We start from the raw sequence: 18184 nt of genomic DNA on the forward strand, positions 1-18184 counted from the left end.
GTCTTCCTGGAGGTATCTGAAAATAGAAAAAGTCCTCTCTACATATTTAGATATGACAAAATAACGGAGGATCTGAAAAGCTAAAACATAAAATAGGATGGAACAAAGAATGTATTTTTACTCATCAAAATTCAGTTGCTTTGTATACTTTAAAGCCTCCTTGGAGTGTTTCCTTAGTTATCTAACAGTATTTTCATCAGTTGCATGTGAAATGCTAACCTATGGTTTAGAATGTCTTGGATAAAACACTCATAAAATAAAAATCCTGCATGTGTCACCACAGCAAGCTATCAAACATTAATCTGAATGCTGAAAAGGGAAATCTCTACATTACATAGGCTTGAAAATAAGAACACAACTATTTTTCTTAAGGGATTCTATGTTTCTCAACAATAATCTTGAGCTGGATGAGTAACTGTGGGGTTGTTTTTTTTTTAAATACTCTCTACTTTTAAACAGGCTAGCAATGATGGTTCCAAGCTCAGGAAAAATACCATCAGGCTGTATGTCCACTTATTTTTTAAAATGAAACACGATCATAATCACAGCTTTGTCCTATACCTCTCTCTTCCAATGATGTCACAATTTGAAAAGTAGGAAATAAAAAAAGAGTTAAAATTCAGAGGTAAAGGAGCTGGGGAAATTCTCACTCACTTTTTAAACAGTATGCTGAGTACATTAATGCTAAAAAAATTATTAACAGGCATTTCTAAATCTAGTCTGATACAGCCAAAATCAGATTGTGTTTAAGAATATCCTGTTCTCTAGGAAAATTTGCATGAGAAAATCAGTTTCCAAAATGAACACAAAAAGAGCACTATGTCCGTCTAAGTTTTAATATTGAGACTGTACCTGTCAATGGCTTGAAGATCATTTGCTGGATTCCATGTTGGATCAAACAATATAACGACATTGGCTCCAACAAAATTGAGACCCAATCCACCAGCCCTTTAAAAAAATTAGTTAGTTCTTAGACTGCAAGAAAAGGAGTTAGGTAGTACTATTTTTAAAACTCAAATTAAATGATTTCTAGCTCTGGATCTATTTAACCAAAATTAGGCTTACTAGCAGCAGGTTCACATTTTTTCCTATTTCAAACATAATTAAACAGCATTATACCAACATTGGTAGTAATGGGCTGGTGCTCTATTTACAAAACACAACAATAGCATAACCACCTAACAGTCATGATTATTATAGCAAATCACAACAATACCTCAAATTGCGGGCAGACTATATAACCTGCCCAAATACAAACAGCTGCTTTCACCTTGATATAACGGAAGTGCTGCCCAATTGCCTGCTGCATTCCGTTAACACTTAAAGTGAACAATATAAGCCAAATCCTCAGCTGGTGTAAATCTACATAGCTCCATTGACTTCAACACATCTATGCCAATTTATATCAGCTATGATTCTAGACATTTGAGACAGCTAAAAGAGACTTTACATAAAGAGAGACTTACTACAGAGTTTGCACCAGTTTTGTTTCTTGAATCACAGGGAGATGGATTTTGGCAGGATACTTGCTACATTACTTACACCAAAACATGGTATAGTTTGTAATGCCTCTCCCAGTATTCTTGGTACAGCAGTCCTGGCAGGGTAAATAAGTACTAGAGTGCAGTGGTGCCTGTGTTTGAATCAAACTATTAAGTAAAAGCACAGAAAAGTGAATGACAAAAGAAAACATCACTCATTTCTGATGCATTCCTTTTAGGATATGTCATCAGTGGACAGCGATCGATCCAGCAGGGATTGATTTATCGCGATAAATCGATCCCTGAGCGCTCTCCCGTCGACTCCAGTACTCCAGCTCAGTGAGAGGCGCAGGCAGAGTCGACGGGGGAGAAGCAGCAGTCGACTCACTGTAGTGAAGACACCACAGTAAGCAGATTTAAGTACATCGACTTCAGCTACGTTATTCATGTAGCTGAAGTTGCGTAACTTAGATCGATCCCCCTCCTCCCCCCAGTGCAGACCAGGCCTAGTGGATAGGGACAATATTTGTGAGGGTCATTATAAGAAAGTCCTATTAAACATGTATATATTGGACTTTTTGGGAACAGTTAGACTCAATGTGTTGGTTGCATCTTCCAAGAACATCTTAACTCAAAATGTTGTTCAGACTACAAATGCCCCAATATAGCAAACCCATTAAGCATGTGCTTAATTTTAAGCAGTTGAACAATTTCCCTATTGAAGCTAAAGGATTACTCACTTGCTTAAAGTTGGACATATGCTTAAGTGGTTTACTGGAGTGGGGCCAGAGAGAGGAGTAGTCAGGTTGCAGGACTGGCTCTTGGAAATCTCTTTAGTATTGGCTTAGTCACATTCCTTCTAATCCCTCCCAAAAAGAGAGGAAAATTTCTGGAAAGCATCTGGAAGCAAAATGCTTGTATCCAATGTGCTAATATCTGAAAGACTGTTTTAGGTGGACTTTGATTTCAAACATGCCATGTGTTTGATCTGGGTTTTACTTTTTTGTTTTTTTCAGATCCAGAAAGCACTTCAGCACATCCTGTGTACAATGTGATCAGATGGCTGGTAGTCAATAAGACTGGATGCAGTGGAAATGCTAAGGGGTTTCAAGAATATCTCTCTAACAGTATCCCTTGCTGGGGATGCAGAAGGTAGATATAGAGTTTAAATAATTAGAACCAGCACCAGCTAATCAAGTATCAGGCATACATCTTTGGCTGATATGACAAGCAAGAGTGAGGTAACATACGTATGTATGGCAGACTGGTCATCACAGTTTGAGTGGATACCATTCTTAATTCACAAATGTCTTTTCTTGACGAGATCTATCCCCTCCATAAGGTTTATAGTGGTATCTTATGGACAATGATGGTTTCTCCAAAGATTTTAGAAGGAAGTGGAGGCAAGCCACTACATGTTCTCAATGAGACACTACCAAAATATGGAAAAAGTTTATCCAATTTTTTTAAAGTGTATATATAAAATAGTTTATTTTGAATTCTATTAAGCTAATTTGAGGTGGTCGGAAAGGGTTGACTTACCTCCATTAATTAATTTCCTTATTTTTAAAAAAAAATAAGAAATTAGTGGGAGCCACTACCTTACGGTCTTAGTGGAATCCTTGTTAATATAAAAAAAGTTGTGGCCTTTTCCCTCCAAATGTGGTGTAGTGCTGGGTTAATTAAATTTAGAAAAGGAGAGGATGTGGGAACTTGCCAATATTAATGGAGGTTTCCGGAAGATGAGCTTTCTTAAAGTCTGAGATACTAAATAATTTTTTTTTTAAAACACAATCCTCCACTGTATTTTGGAATATTTCTTATTAGAGAGGATGGAATTCAGCTTCTCTTACCAAACCCTGTAGTCAGACCAAAATATAAGTCAACATGTTTTTCCAATTGGTTTCTAATAAAAAATCCAAATATTTGAAAGCTGAAATACGAAGTATACTTCAGATTTCATTAATGGATATAACAGACTGAGTATGAGGAGAGACAGGACCAAACAGGATGTTTTAAAAAAAAAAATTAGAAGGAGCAAAAAAGTTTTATAAAATTATTCGGTATACTACAATGTTTCAGAAGACAAGACCTCTATGACTTCTTCATAAACAGAATGTACCTAGAAATGAGTTGGTGCATTATAAATAATTAAAATGGTTAATATTCTAAGTGTCATTTAAGCAAGTAATGTTTAAATCACATTGAATTATAAGAGAACTCAGATGCTCAGCCTGCTACATTCATTTCTTTAAAGGATCTTGCAACACTGTCTTACAATAAACTACTATTTTTCCAGAGTTCATGGTATTGTAGGACTGCATATTGGATCAGACTAATGGTCTATTTACTTTTGTGTCCTGTCTCTGTGCTCAGTACCACAGTCTTCAGAAGTTACAAAACAACATGCCAGAGGGAAGTTTCTATGGAAGCAGTTAGTAATTAGTGCTATTCACAGAACTGTCTGATCCTATCCTTTGTGTCTCAAAATCACTTTGTGGCTCAGAGTTCCACAAACAAGATTACGGAGTACATAAAAAATTCTTTTGTAATTTTAAAATTTGTCATCTTAATTCGATGCTCCTTTTTACTTGTATGACAAGAAAGAGCAAATACTGTAAGAGCACCTGACCAACCGAATAATTTTACATACTATCTTGTGCACTCTTATTTGTCTAATATCAAAAGTTTAATAGGAGAGATTTAAATATCAGAACTATTTACATCTTTACATGATTAGCCATCTCATTGCCCCTCTCTGCATTTTTTTCTTCCCCTCTTGCCACTTCCTTTTTGAGATGAGTTACCAGAATTGTACACAACCAGAATTGTATATACTACTGAAGGTAAGGACAAACCAACAATGTATATTATAACATTATAATAGTTTCATTATTCTTCTCTGTCCCTTCCTTTATACAACTGAATATCTTTTTTTGCTTTTGAAGTGCTGATGCACACTTTTCTAAATTAAGTGTATATAAACTCAAGAAAATATTGTAGCCACTAATAGGTGAGATTAGTTAAAATTCTTTCTATTGCATATCACGTTGCAATTTATCTCATCTCCCATCATTGCCTAATTTTCTGGCTTCATATCTGGATTAATACTCTACTTCAATACAGGGTAACTCGTGGCTCTACTAGCTATTGTTTCACATTAGAAAAGATTGTTTTCATTACCAAAAGGATAAGAAAATTGCATTTTAAAAGAAATCTTATTCTGAAAAAAAATATTAGAAATACCAAAAAATCTACAGAGAAGCCCGAAGTCTGCACTGGAATGCATATATTTGCATGTTGTGCATTTCCAGTTGATCTACTGAAACTTTTAGGCTTTGTAGGGATGCAAAAAGAAGTTACAACCTTCTTGAGACATTCCTTTCAGATCTCATGGCAATTGCAAGCAGCACTGCCAAGACCACTGATATACAAATCCTTCACTTCTATCCCCTTGGAATTTTCAAGCTCTGCAGGGAAATTGATGGAATAAGCCTCACGTATGAAGGACTCAGAGATAAAAAACCTGAAGATCATGACTATTATATGATCCACTAGCCACTCATGTGTGAACCTGAGAGTACTGAAAAGAATGACTCAGGACATTTTAGTTCAACCAGCCTGGCTGCAAAGATTCTAAATTACATGGGGCCTTGCAGAAGTTTATAGTAATGGGGCATGTCTGTAAGAACATACAGAATACTGGGATATATATTAACTATTTTTGGTATGTTTATGTATCTAGGTATTCTACATGGCCCTCATTTCTATAGTATCTGCGGGTGTCCCATTACTTAAAAAATGGCATTGTTCTCTGTCTTCCTTAGCTGTCATCAAGAAGCAGAATTAGGATATTTTTTTAAATGAATGGATTTCTGAGCATGGAGATTAGCGTGGGAAAGACAGGGTAGAGCATTGGATTTAATATTTGGCTCTGAAGGAGGGGATATTAGCAGTTTTTATTTCTTCCAGCATGATATATTGGAACATTAGAACAAGGCTGCCCAATGTCCAAATGCTGTAGTTCCCTCTCCTTAAATTAAGTTGTGTCACAGACATTACAAGCTCTGACAGCTCTACCAGTTGAATTTGTAACTCCTGCAAATCATAGCACTACTTCTCATGAGATTTACAACTTGAACTTGTTTGCTGCCAGAACCAGCAATAACTCTAAGCATTATGGACCATATTTATTCTCCTCTCAAGACAGATTCTTCTGCCAGCACAGGCTTAATGAAAGAGATATTTCTGTCATAGAGCTTTAAAAGTGACAACAGATAGGACATGGGCATACGTGCCATAAACCTATTTCTTCCATAGAACATACAAGTGTCTGACCTTGTAATTTTTAACAATCTATAGCTACTGGTCTCCAGAAATTTAGAAGATTGGTAGGAATCATCCATATTACTCATAACTTGTCCAGTACATTTTTGACAGTTAGACTATCCACAAGGTTATGTTCAATACTAGTATCTAAAAAAAAATTGAGGATTTAAGATCAAGGTGATCTGGAAATATGCCTTTACAAATAAAGTGATATTTACTGAAAAGCTGTTTTTGAAAGCTCTTTTTCTCAAAACCATATTATTCCATTAAAGTTTATGTATCTTTAGAAACCGGTACTTTTTGGCTAAAGGCTATGCAGGAGAAATTTCAGGCAGAATGGATTTATTCTGCCAGTACGTAAGGTAGAATAAAAATTTAGAAAAGTCACTGTTTTAACAATGAAGTTATTATTATTGCTTCATAATTCAGTAATTGTACAGTCTGGTGCTTCTTTTTGAAGTTATATAGTGATTGTGCCACTGGAATAAAATGACAAAAAAACAAATGCACTGTACTGAGAAGTCACCCTTTTTTAGATGCATTTTTGCAGCCAAAATAAAGCATAAGTAGATTTGTCAGAAAATAACATTTGGCTCTTTGAAAGATGAGACTTTCAGAACACATACAAGTTGACTGCATAGAGCAGTCAGCCAAAAACTTTGCAAGAAACTATAGACAGGAAAGTATGACCCAATTCTGTCAACTTATTATGTGTTTAGAAATAAATAAGATACTGAAAAGTTCCATCAATCAGATGACTGCACAAAAGATCTTGGTTTGATGTGCCTGAACTCTGATTTTGGGGAGACCAGAAACCCCTGTGGAGTGCTACTAGGATATAGCATCTTCAGATTTCCAGAGAGTTACAAAAGACTCTTGTAGTCTCTTTGATTACTTTATCTCAGGAAAGCAGAAACACATTCATTTTTGTTGTATAGTGTGTGTGTTGAACTACACTTTAAGAATTACAGAGAGTACCATTTTGTTTCTCTTGGAACATACACTATGCTGCATATTATCCTAGGCATGTTTTTCACTAATTTACTCAGTGAAATGTGAAATATTATATACAGTTCTGTATAGACAAGATCATCATAAGTTAAGGTGACTGTCATGAAGCAACACTGGCGGGCATGGCTTCCCTTACAACCCTTACTACTCAAAAGGGTAAGGGAGAAGAAACCACTAATGAAGCAAGATTCCATTTCCATTTAATTGAGTTCTCTATTTCATAACACCAAATGTATGAGATTACTGGGATGAAACTAATCCTAAAGTGTTTAAAACAAATAAGGTGACAGAACATTCACTATAAGTAGAAAGCCTTTTAGAACAGTACAGATACAGTAACTCCCAGAAGAGGTAGCTCCTGTAATAGTATGTCTTCATTTTAATTTTCTGTTCACCTAGAAGGGCCAAAAACTGCTTATCATTCTTATTCAAGAAGTCTCCGGCCAGATATTCTGATTACTGCGGTTATGCTCAGGAAAGCAAGGGTACATCTCTAGAGCCTTGATTCTCTGCTTATATGCCAGACCCATGCATGTTAGAGAAGTCTGAGGGCTGTTCTAATGTGTGCCAGCTGACAGTGGTCTTAAAGCAGCTATGATGGCCGAGCACAGCTAGAATGTATCGTGCTCCGGCCTCTCCACCTCTCTGCTCCCAACATGCACTCTGTGCTGGGACTGTGAAAGGAACAGCAAAGGAGACCATTATACTGGCTCTATACCCACTGGAGTCTTCCCACAGCCAGGGATAAACAGGCAGTATCTGCTCCCTTTGCACCACTGTCTGGGAATAGTAATCATCTGAGCTAAAAGTTAAAGGATTATATAACTAAGCAGAAAGCCAAGAATGGGTTGATGTACATGTTCAGCCAAAAATTATGAAAATAGTATATCTAATTAGCCTATTCCAGTAGAATTCACTATTCATCATAAACTGATGAAAAGATCCCTTTCAGGCATATAGAATGTGTAAGATTTTACAGCTTGTTAGAAATAAGTGCTTTAAGGGACAAGTGTTAGGAAACTGAGCTCAAACTGCATATATAAAAATTATTCATAGGCATAAAGTTTAACTGATACAAATATGGCTTTCTATATGGGTCCACTATGCACACACAAAATAACTCACATGCTATTGCTGGTTTTGCACACACAACTTAAGAACCTAGTTTTTGAAAGTTTGTTTCTTAATGGGCACAGCAGAACAGAAATAAAGAATGCAGTGGTGCACTAGACTATTAGGAACAATTGGCGATTCCCCACTGTCTTTGGCCAGCCTGGGATTTAAAACTATCACTAACCAGTTTCAAATCTCAACAATCCCAGAAATGACAGAAATGAAGGAATGTGAAGAACAAAAATTAAGAGTTATGACCCATTTCTAGTGTAGTAATCTTAACCCATAATGGATGTAACTGACATCATAGTCTTGTAACAGCTGACAGTAACGCTATTGCTCCTCCTCAAGGAAGTAACACCATGCAAGATCAATCAAGTAAACGCACAGTAACTTTACTACAAGCCTCTAAATACATAGCTGAAGGCAGACACACAGTACAAATTAAATTCCCTTACATCGTAGAAACAAGGCAAATGTTAACATCTTGCATGCTATTGAACTCTCTCACTATCTTGACCCGGTCCTCTGACTTTGTATTTCCATCAAGTCTTCGGTAATCTAGCCCAGATGCCATACAGTATTGTTCAAGCACATCTAGCAACTGATAAAAAGAGATGGGGAGATAAAGCATTATTAGTATCTTTTAAAATAAGCACCATAGCCACCACAAAGATTAGGTATCCTAAATATCATTTCGAATAGCCCACAGACCATTTGAGAGTATAAATGTTTCTCTCTATTGGTATTTAACATTCTTATCCGCTTATTCTCTACGACACAATTGGTTTTCTACTTAAATCTTTTACAGTTTCTTTTACTGAAAGCAACAAAAGATATAAAATTAAAGCAGAGATCTTGAACTGTCATTGACAGTAATCTTCTATGCTGGCATGCCAAGTATTTAGTTAGATAATTCTGAGTTATAGTTTGCATCATTTCAGAAAGCACATTAGTCACTAACAAGAATACCACATTTAGGGCTTTGGCTTCACTGAATTGTTAGCTTGATGTATAACTTGAGTGTTGTTGCTAACACATCCCCTCCCCTCCACCCTCACACAAAGTGTTTAGCTCAATTTAAGTTGTGTGTTACTTTCAAGCTAGTTGTTCCATTGGAGGCTGTGGGTTGATGCTTCAGTGGTGCTAACGCGTGATGCCAGTGCAGTGGGGACTCCACTACTCTGTGCTGCTAATACAAATATTCTGTGTAGCTCACATGTTTTGCACTCGAGGTAGGCTAATGAGTAGGGCCCTACCAAATTCACAGCCATAAAAATGCATCAAGGACCATTAAATCTTGTCTTTCGTGTGCTTTTACCCTACACTATACAGATTTCACGGGGGAGACCAGCGTTTCTCAAATTGGGGGTCCTGACCCAAAAGGGAGTTGCAGGGGGATCATAAGGTTATTTTAGGGGGGCCGTGGTATTGCCTCCTTTACTTCTGTTCTGCCTTCAAAGCTGGGTGGCCGGAACACAGCAGCTGGTGACTGGATGCCCAGCTCTGAAGGCAGCGCCCTGCCAGCCACAGCACAGAAGTAAGGGTGGCAAAACCATACCATGCCACCTTTACTTCTGTGCTGCTGCCTTCAGAGCTGGGCTGCCAGAGAGTGGGAGCTGCTGACTCTGGGCCCAGCTTTGCCTTCAGAGTTGGGCTCCTGGCTAGCAGCTGCCGCTTTCCAGCTGCCTAGCTCTGAAGGCAGTGCCGCCACAAGCAACAGTGCATAAGTAAGGGTAGCAGTACTACAACCCCCCCCCCCCCATAATCACTGTGCAACCCCCTCCCCACCACACACACTTTTTTGGGTCAGGACCCCTACAATTACAAGTGTGAAATTTCAGATTTAAATAGCTGAAATCATGACATTTACTATTTTAAAAATCCTCTGACCGTGAAATTGACCAAAATGGACCATGAATTTGGTAGGCCCCCTTAATGACTGGAGACAACTCCAGCTAACACTCCAGTGAAGACAAGTCCAAAGAAGAAAGACGATTACTACATTTGTCCTTGCCACTGTCCTTGAGATAACATAAGTTTTCAAGATGTTTTCTTTAGTGCTGCACATTGTCCATATCAACACTATTTCCCATAGTGCATGTGAGAAAGAAAATGTGGTTGACAGCTGCTGCTGTCCCCTGTGCTTTATGCCTCAGGACTTATTGCTGAGGTCAGTCATGATGTAAGTCATATAGAGCTCACCTTGGTGGAAAAGGAGAAGAGAAGAACTTTATCTTTGTTTTTTCTGAAGTGATTTAAAAGCTGTTGAAGGACCTGGAAATGAACCACAGAGCAGTAATTAACTGACTTCATCCCAAGTACACCATATATACACACACACACACTTACATTTGCTAACTTTAAGAGTAAGCTGCAGTTTTGGTCTGTATTTCATATTATTTTCTAAGGAAAACAGGAGGCTTTGCAAGCCTAATACAGTTTCCTAGTATCAAAAATGTCACTACAATAATAAAGGAGATTCTAAATAAATACACACATTTAAATAAACTCCTTCTCTGAATACATTCTGAAAGGGCAGTTTTAAAGTATTACACTAACAAACGTTAAGTTTTAAAGGAGCTATTTGTATCTTTCAAGCTGTCCTTTAAGGGAAGTTAGTCTACAAAGCTGTAACAAATACTACCTATCTACTGTACTGCCCTGGGTTTGGGGTTTTTGTTTTTAATTAACGAATCCACACATCCACTCTGAACAGAGCTAACCATATTTAGTTTGCTGCACTACCTCGGAGTTCAAAATTTCCTGGAACTTGTCTTCTTAAAATAATCAGTCAGATGTATGCCCCTCCCTGCTCCCCCTCTTTTCTGTTGCTTTGTTTACTGTAGGCCTCAGCTTCCCAGACTCTGCACAGACCTTGAAATGCCAATAACCCGCCCACACACAATGTTCTTCTGGTAGGGAAGCAAATAATCCAGAGCCTTGCGTATAATAGTGATACAGTTATTTTCAAAAGAAGCATGTCCACATCTGGCAATAGCAGTTCAGGAGTACCATGCAGAAGCAATACACAAAGGGAAAAAGGAATTTTCTGCTCCATGTCTGGAGCCTTCTCCCACTGGGCAATAAATATTTAAATTATTTTATTTATTCGGTGATAACTACTTAAACTGTTACATCTATACAAATTTCACTAAAAGTGTAACCAATCAAATAATAGAGGAATGCCTGTATTAATTTTACAGTTCTGGATAAAAATCTTGAACATAAAATACTAATATCACAGTCATAACATTTTCTGTATTGTTATGTCATTCAATTAGTGGGTAAATAAGAGGCACAAATCAGATAAGGTTGCATGTTTTCCATGCGTAGCTATAATTTGTAAGTTATACAATGGACAAAATGGGCTTTACTTTACTGGGAAAAAATGTACTGTGTTAAACGTTCTACATTTGCATTTCATGTAATTGCATTAAGAAAAATTAGCAGCATGTTTAAGCTGTAAAAGGAGTTTTGTCTCCTGTAATATTAAGATTAGAGTAATAAATATGACCACATAATTCTCTATAGGAGATAGTGCAAACAAATACACTCAGTTTGTTTAAATAAAGTGAATCAATGTCATGTCTGCTCGGATTTTAGGTATTCTGAAATATGATAGCAGTGACTTTGACAAACCAATAAAAGTAAATGGTTTTGTGCTGAAGAGAAACAAAGTATATGTTCCCACACTGGAATGCTATTCTAAAAGGTAGGTCTTTTGAAAAACACAAACTGGGTGAGCATACTCAAACAAAAACATAACGTTACAATTAAAATATGGTTTTTCATTATGGTGTGCATGGATTTAACTCTCATCAGGATTATTAGAAGTCCTGCAGTGAAATCACTTTACACCACATAGGTATTTACTGCTTAGATTTCCACCATACATTATATAGTGTACAGCTGTCAATCCTGCTTTTGATGTTTTAAAGATAGAATCACGAGATCATAAGACTGGAAGGGACCCCAAGAAGTCATTTAGTCCAGTTCCCTGCATTCATGGCAGGACTAAGTAAAATACCGGCTTTTATAATTCATCCCTCACCCTAAACTAGACAAGTTTTTTTGTTTATATTTACATGGGACTCCCACAGAGATACTTGCATTTTCCTACTTATTTTCTTCATTATTTATGAAGCCAGTAAAATCAGTGTCTTAATCAGACGTGTATATTCCCAGGAGATATATACTTACTAAACAGAAGCTTTCAAAAAGGTGTAACCAATGGATCTTTATGGAAGTATTATAAAAGAAGTTCTAAAACTACATTTTATTTCTAACAGCCAGGTATTTAATATACATTTTTATTTAAAAGTCATATACACAGTGAACATTGGTAGACTACTGTTACCCAAAATTTGAGGAAAACTGAAGGAGTAATCACACAAGTGAAGATTTTGGCCCACGTGATTATAGGGCAACTAGTACGTGACTCAGCAAGCTATGTAACCATTCTGTTTCATCACTCCTACTCCCTCTCCAAAAAGTCAATGATATTTTTGTGTAGAATAATGCCCAAGGTCATGCAATCTACAAGCACTGTACTTCAAAAGTGATGAGTTGTGTGTCTTTTCATTACACAATTCTCACTTCACAACCAAGGTGTACTGGATTCTCACAACAATGCATACTGTCAGGCATTATTTCTTGCATGTTCAACTACATCACATCTAAAATGCTTTTGTATTACATTTATGGACAAAACAGTCTGAACTGAGAACAGAATGCTATTAAAAGGGGGAGGGGAGCTATTAACCAACCAACCACACATGCAAGCAAATACCTTCCATCTCTTGTTATTTACTACAAGAAAATCTTTAATAGCTACATTTCTGCAAGTTTTATAACATTTGGTCATATTTATTTCCCCACTTATATATTATTTTTTGTTTCATTATTGATTTTAAAAAAGTGTTTATAAAATATCTTCCGAGTCTTAATTTATGGTGACATTGCTGTGCATTTTTGAGGCTTCCCACGAGAACGAGAGATCGTCTGGATACTTTTTCTATCATAATAAAAGCCCATCAGTATACTAGATATATAGTTCTTTTGAGAATGCAACACATACAGGGACATAATCAGAGAGAATAATCTGATCACGAAGAATGTTTACAATATTATTTGAAGCAGGCTTGTCAAAACAATTTATTTGAAAATACCGTACATTTGAGATCTAGAAGAACAGGAAGTACAGGATTAATTTATTGTGATTATTCAGTTCAAAGACAAAAGCTATTATCCAAGATCACACATTCAGAAAATTTCTTGAACCTATTCAGAACAGAAAACAGGTTAGCTAATCTGTTCTCAAAAAGGTTAACATCCATTGAAGTCTCCACTATTTTAAATATATACCATATATACTCGTTCATTAGTCTGTTCTTTTATAAGCCAACCCCCCAAGATGGTTAGGTAAAAATCGCAAAAACTGTATGACTCTTTCATAAGCCGACCCTATATTTCAGGGGTTGGCAAACTTTGGCTCCCAGCCCATTACGGTAAGCCGCTGGCAGATCAAGACATTTTGTTCACCTGGAAGGTCTGCCGGCATGGTGCCCCCCAGCAACCTGTGGCCACAGTTCACTGTTCCTAGTCAATGGGAGCTGCACGACTCCCACTGGCTGGGAATGGCAAACTGCAGCCACAGGGAGCTGAGGGGCTCCATGCCTGCAGACGCTCCAGGTAAACAAAATGACTATGTATTAGATATTCAATTCAAGGATTCCATACAGTTTAAAATCATCAGCTGTAGGTGTGACCTGTTTATAAGCCTACCCCCGCTCTTTGATGCTTTTTACCAAAAATATTCGGCTTATGAATGTGTATATACAGTAATAAACCACACATTAAAAAAGGCATAGTGGCATTTAAAAATTACTGTCAAACATTTTTAACTTAATGAACTTAACACAAATGTTATTTTTCAGTTATGCCAATTTGACCCACTATACCAATGAAGTCAGATACAGTATTGATGCATTTGAAAGTATTTTTATTTTTAGAACTGAAATAGCAACATTTAAAATATTAAACTTGCAAGGATAATCAAGTGAATTTCTATAATCCAGGTCAATTAAATTTTGGAAATTCTGCTGTAGAAGATGACAAGTTTGAAAGCTGAACCCTCACTTCTTGTAAATAAAACCAATCACACAAGACCAATATATGTTATTAAAGACCCACCCATCTTCATTTTTTATCTTTTATATATAGTCCCATCTCCCTCTTCCATGGGGATAGGGATGGCATTACACACTTTTGGAAATGTTGTTGTACAGTGAGATGCATTTCCTGAAGTGATATAAAATCTGAGGTCTCTAAGAAAGGAAGTAGTTATTTTCCATTTATTCAGGTATTTCATTCCACTGACACTTAGATATACTTTAAGATTAGATATTGCAACCATGCGTTTAAGTGGGTTTAAATGAAAACAGTCATTAAGTAGGTTTCTCCAGTGATGTTAGATTATTAGCATCAGAAACAACTAGGCATGATGGAGGACTTCATAACAGTAATCTACTGGGATCTCTTCAAAACATGTTTTAGCAAAACTGCCTAATACGGTGGCAGTAAAACAAAACAGGAAAAATTCTATGAAGCAGTCAAGCAAAGCAAAAACTAATACAGTGTTTCTCAAACTGGAGTCGCCGCTTGTGTAGGGAAAGCCCCTGGCAGGCGTTCACCTGCCCCGTCCACAGGTCCTGCCGATCGTGGCTCCCACTGCAGCGGCAAACCACGACCAGTGGGAGTCGCGATCAGCCGGACCTGTGGACAGGGCAGGTAAACACACTGGCCCGGCCTTCCAGGGACTTTCCCTACACAAACGGAGATCCCAGTTTGAGAAACACTGAACTAATACAAGATCACTGTTTTTCATACTTTCCCTATAATGGGCAGAGGGGAAGAAAACCACCAGGTTTCAAGTGACTACTGACAAAATGTGCTTGTACCATATAGACTCAACTCCCCAGCTTGCCTTACGATACACTTTAACAAAAGGGCACATTAATTATGCTTTATTTTACTAAGAAAAATTGAAGCCAAAAATGTAAGTTAAAACAGCCAAAAATCACTCAAACTTTCTGACAGAGATCCAGTCAAAGTGAAGGGCAGATTTCCCACTTTGCAAAGGAATTATTTTCCATGGGCAACCATTTAAAAAAGAAAACTTTAAGTTTAAGGATCCAAAGGAGCTTTTCAAACTGATTATATCTTAAAGTAATGAATTCATGACTTTCTATCTGTGAAAGTAATCTTTAAATTAGGATTTCTTCAGTCAGCTTTTAAAGAAAGAACATCTAATCCACATCTCTCAGAGAAGTGTTATTTTTTTCAACATAAATGGAAGTTTCACCAGGTGCCAAACAGAGAAGTGGTATCATTCTTGTTATTAGTCATAAAATATATTCCACTCTTCTCTTTTAATGAGGTTCTTCACATTAAAGTGAGTTTACAAGAATATCTGCTTGTTTTGGAAGTCTGATTTCTGTAGTTACCTACATTCTGAATAGAAAGATTCCTTATCTCAAATTTCTTTTAAATTTTCACAATAAATATTCTGGTTATTTGTTTTCCTTTGATGATATTGGCAACACCAGCTGGCCATCCCTAACTCAAACCCAACATCACTACCTCGTCTCTGCAATAAATGATAAGCTCAAAAACTCCTGTATACTAGTGTTGTCTTTTGAGATTCTAATTATATGCATATTAGATCCTCTATTAATATTTGAAATCTTCAGTTTTGTCTACTCAAAAAGAAACTTAATGTCTTTTCAAACTAGCCGCTTGTCTTTCAAATCAGTCTTGTGGTACTTGTTTTCACAAATTCCTCATGCAACATTATACATTTTATCAAATGCATTTTATTTCATATTCATTACAATATTAGTAATTTAAGATCTCATAGTATTCTTTTACATTAAAGAACTTTTAATATCGGTAAGAATCATAGTTTTAATGGTACTGCCCTGCTCCTTAGTTTGAAGGGGATTAGAAAGCAAATCTAATTTTCATCAAAGGCTTGAAGTTTCTTAGTAACCAAAATAAAAAGCTTTCAAGTCCTTTCCCATCTATAAATCTTTAATTAGACATCTTGTCCTGATCTCATTCTTGTGTGTTATGCAGTGTTCTTGGTACTTTGAAAAAAAAGTAGTTTTCCTGCTGAAATGAAAGAGGGGCAGAGCATGTCACGATTCCAATATATTTTTAAAAATTAATTCTCTTTTCTTTACATTTTTACATACATTAATGAAATCAGGTGTACACACAATATTGCAGACTACATTAATATAAACCTACATTTCTCATACCGTATGGACTCCAAACTGAAGACTAACATAGGACGTGCTAAAAGTTCATTTATTATTTGATCTTCACTTTTTTAACTAAGTTTCTAAATATAAAAATGCCTTATGGTCCAACCAAGACACAATTCACAAGCAAATAAGCAATAAGACTCACTGAAATGGGTTTTCTATTGTTATGATGCATTAGTGAAGAAAAACAGGAATGAGAAAGTCAAGTAAACTAAAGATCATTCCATAAACAGTATTTTCAGTAAATAATCTTCCCTTCTACTACATATGCAAGTAGATTTGTTACTCATGAAAGTAAGGGATTTACAGGAATGGACCACCTAGAAAGATAGTTTATGTAAGCTTACTCACACACACTTATCTCCACCTGATATGATAAATGGCAGGTTTGACAATGTTGCAGTGTGGTTAGATTGAAATATCAGAGATTAGAATGAGAACAGAATATTTTTTTATAGGCATCCTAAGTGAGTGTGAATTAAATTCCATACCCAAATCCACTGCATAATCTAACCACCTATATTTAACTGGCTATTATATTACTACTTTCTTTTCAACTACTGCCCAAAACGTATAGTGACAAAATATTCATCCACAATATAAAGCTATTTCAGGGAAAAGGTTAGCAAGCATTTGAGATGCTCAGATCATCATATTAAAAATGGGAATTAGGGAGCCTGAAAACACAGTGGGGTTATGCTTTAGCCTCTTCTTTCTGTAAACCTGGCTTCAAATCCTGAATTTGTTCATAAGTGAAAATAAATTCCATGGCCTCACCCATGTCCACAGATAATGGAACAACTAGGAGTCTCTGCTAAAGAGAGGTTCAGGATTAAGAAAAGTTACAAATCAGGTGTGCAGAACTGTGAAGGTAATATTATACACCATCTACTTGCAGCATGTTCAGTTCCCTGCTACTAGTCATTATCTTCCAGAATTAGCATTCCAGACTATTGTCATTGCACTGTTTTATCATTAATATTGCCAGCCTCCAGGAGCACTAGAGTGTGACCTTGTCATAAACAGATAGCTAAGGGTTAATGTATCTTTCACCTGGAAAGGGTTAACAAACAACACCTGACCAGAGGACCAATCAGGAAACAAGATATTTTCAAATCTCAAGGGAGGGAAGCCTTTGCTTGTGGTTTTTGGATTTTGGGTTTGTTCTTCTAGGCTCTGAGAGTGGACCACAACAGTATACCTACAGGCTCTCTAATCCTGTTCCCATTTTGTAAGTACAAAGGGTAGAAGGACAGTTTTAGTCTTTTTAATTGGTTTTTCCTGTATTGCAACTGTTGTATTCGGCTGGTTGGAGTTATTTAATGTGTATTGGCTTGAAGTATCTTTAAGTTGTATTCTTCTGGAGAACGCTTCTTCTATTGTCTATAAGCTTTAAAAAAAACCTGTATTAGTTACCATCTAGATTAAAGAGATAACTTTTTACTTTTTTCTTTCTTTTATTAAAGTTTTTGCTTTTAAGGACCTGTTTGATTTTTTTTCCTAGTTGGAGGCCTCAGGTAATTGGTCTGTACCACGGGGCTTGGTGGGGGAAGAAAGGCGAAGAGATAATTCCTCTTTGTTTTAGATTCACGGAAGGCTTAAAATTGTATTGCCCTTCTGGGGGGTGAGGGGAGAGAGGGAGGGGATAAGAGGGAATTCCTCTGTGTGTTAGATTCAAGGGGTTTCCAATATACAGTGTTCTTCCAGGGTAACTAGGGAGGGAAAGAGTATACTTCTTGTATTAAGATCCAGGGGGTCTGGATCTTTGGGAGGTCCCCAGGGAGGTATTTTGGTTTGGAGACCAGAGTTTATCGGCACTCAGGTTCCTGATGGTGGAGGGGCCTATTCAGATCTAAAGCTGGTAAAAGGCTTAGAGGATTTCATCTGGTACCCATATTTTGGACACTAAGGTTCAGATTG

The 18184-nt window shown here is 36.8% G+C and overlaps 1 protein-coding gene across 1 annotated transcript in view; it reads right to left on the reverse strand.

The window, feature by feature from the left end:
* ERCC6L2 (ERCC excision repair 6 like 2) overlaps window positions 1-18184 on the reverse strand; it is an 81378-nt gene that overhangs the window by 45305 nt on the left and 17889 nt on the right. The window contains exons 6-8 of the mRNA XM_075067212.1: window positions 10140-10211; window positions 8393-8538; window positions 853-948 (exon numbers count right to left, since the gene is read on the reverse strand). Of these exons, the coding sequence (XP_074923313.1) occupies window positions 853-948; window positions 8393-8538; window positions 10140-10211 (314 nt within the window). The remainder of the gene's footprint in view (window positions 1-852; window positions 949-8392; window positions 8539-10139; window positions 10212-18184) is intronic.

This window comes from Chelonoidis abingdonii, chromosome 6 (genome assembly GCF_003597395.2).
Source record: "Chelonoidis abingdonii isolate Lonesome George chromosome 6, CheloAbing_2.0, whole genome shotgun sequence".
In the NCBI taxonomy this organism is placed as follows: domain Eukaryota; kingdom Metazoa; phylum Chordata; order Testudines; family Testudinidae; genus Chelonoidis; species Chelonoidis abingdonii.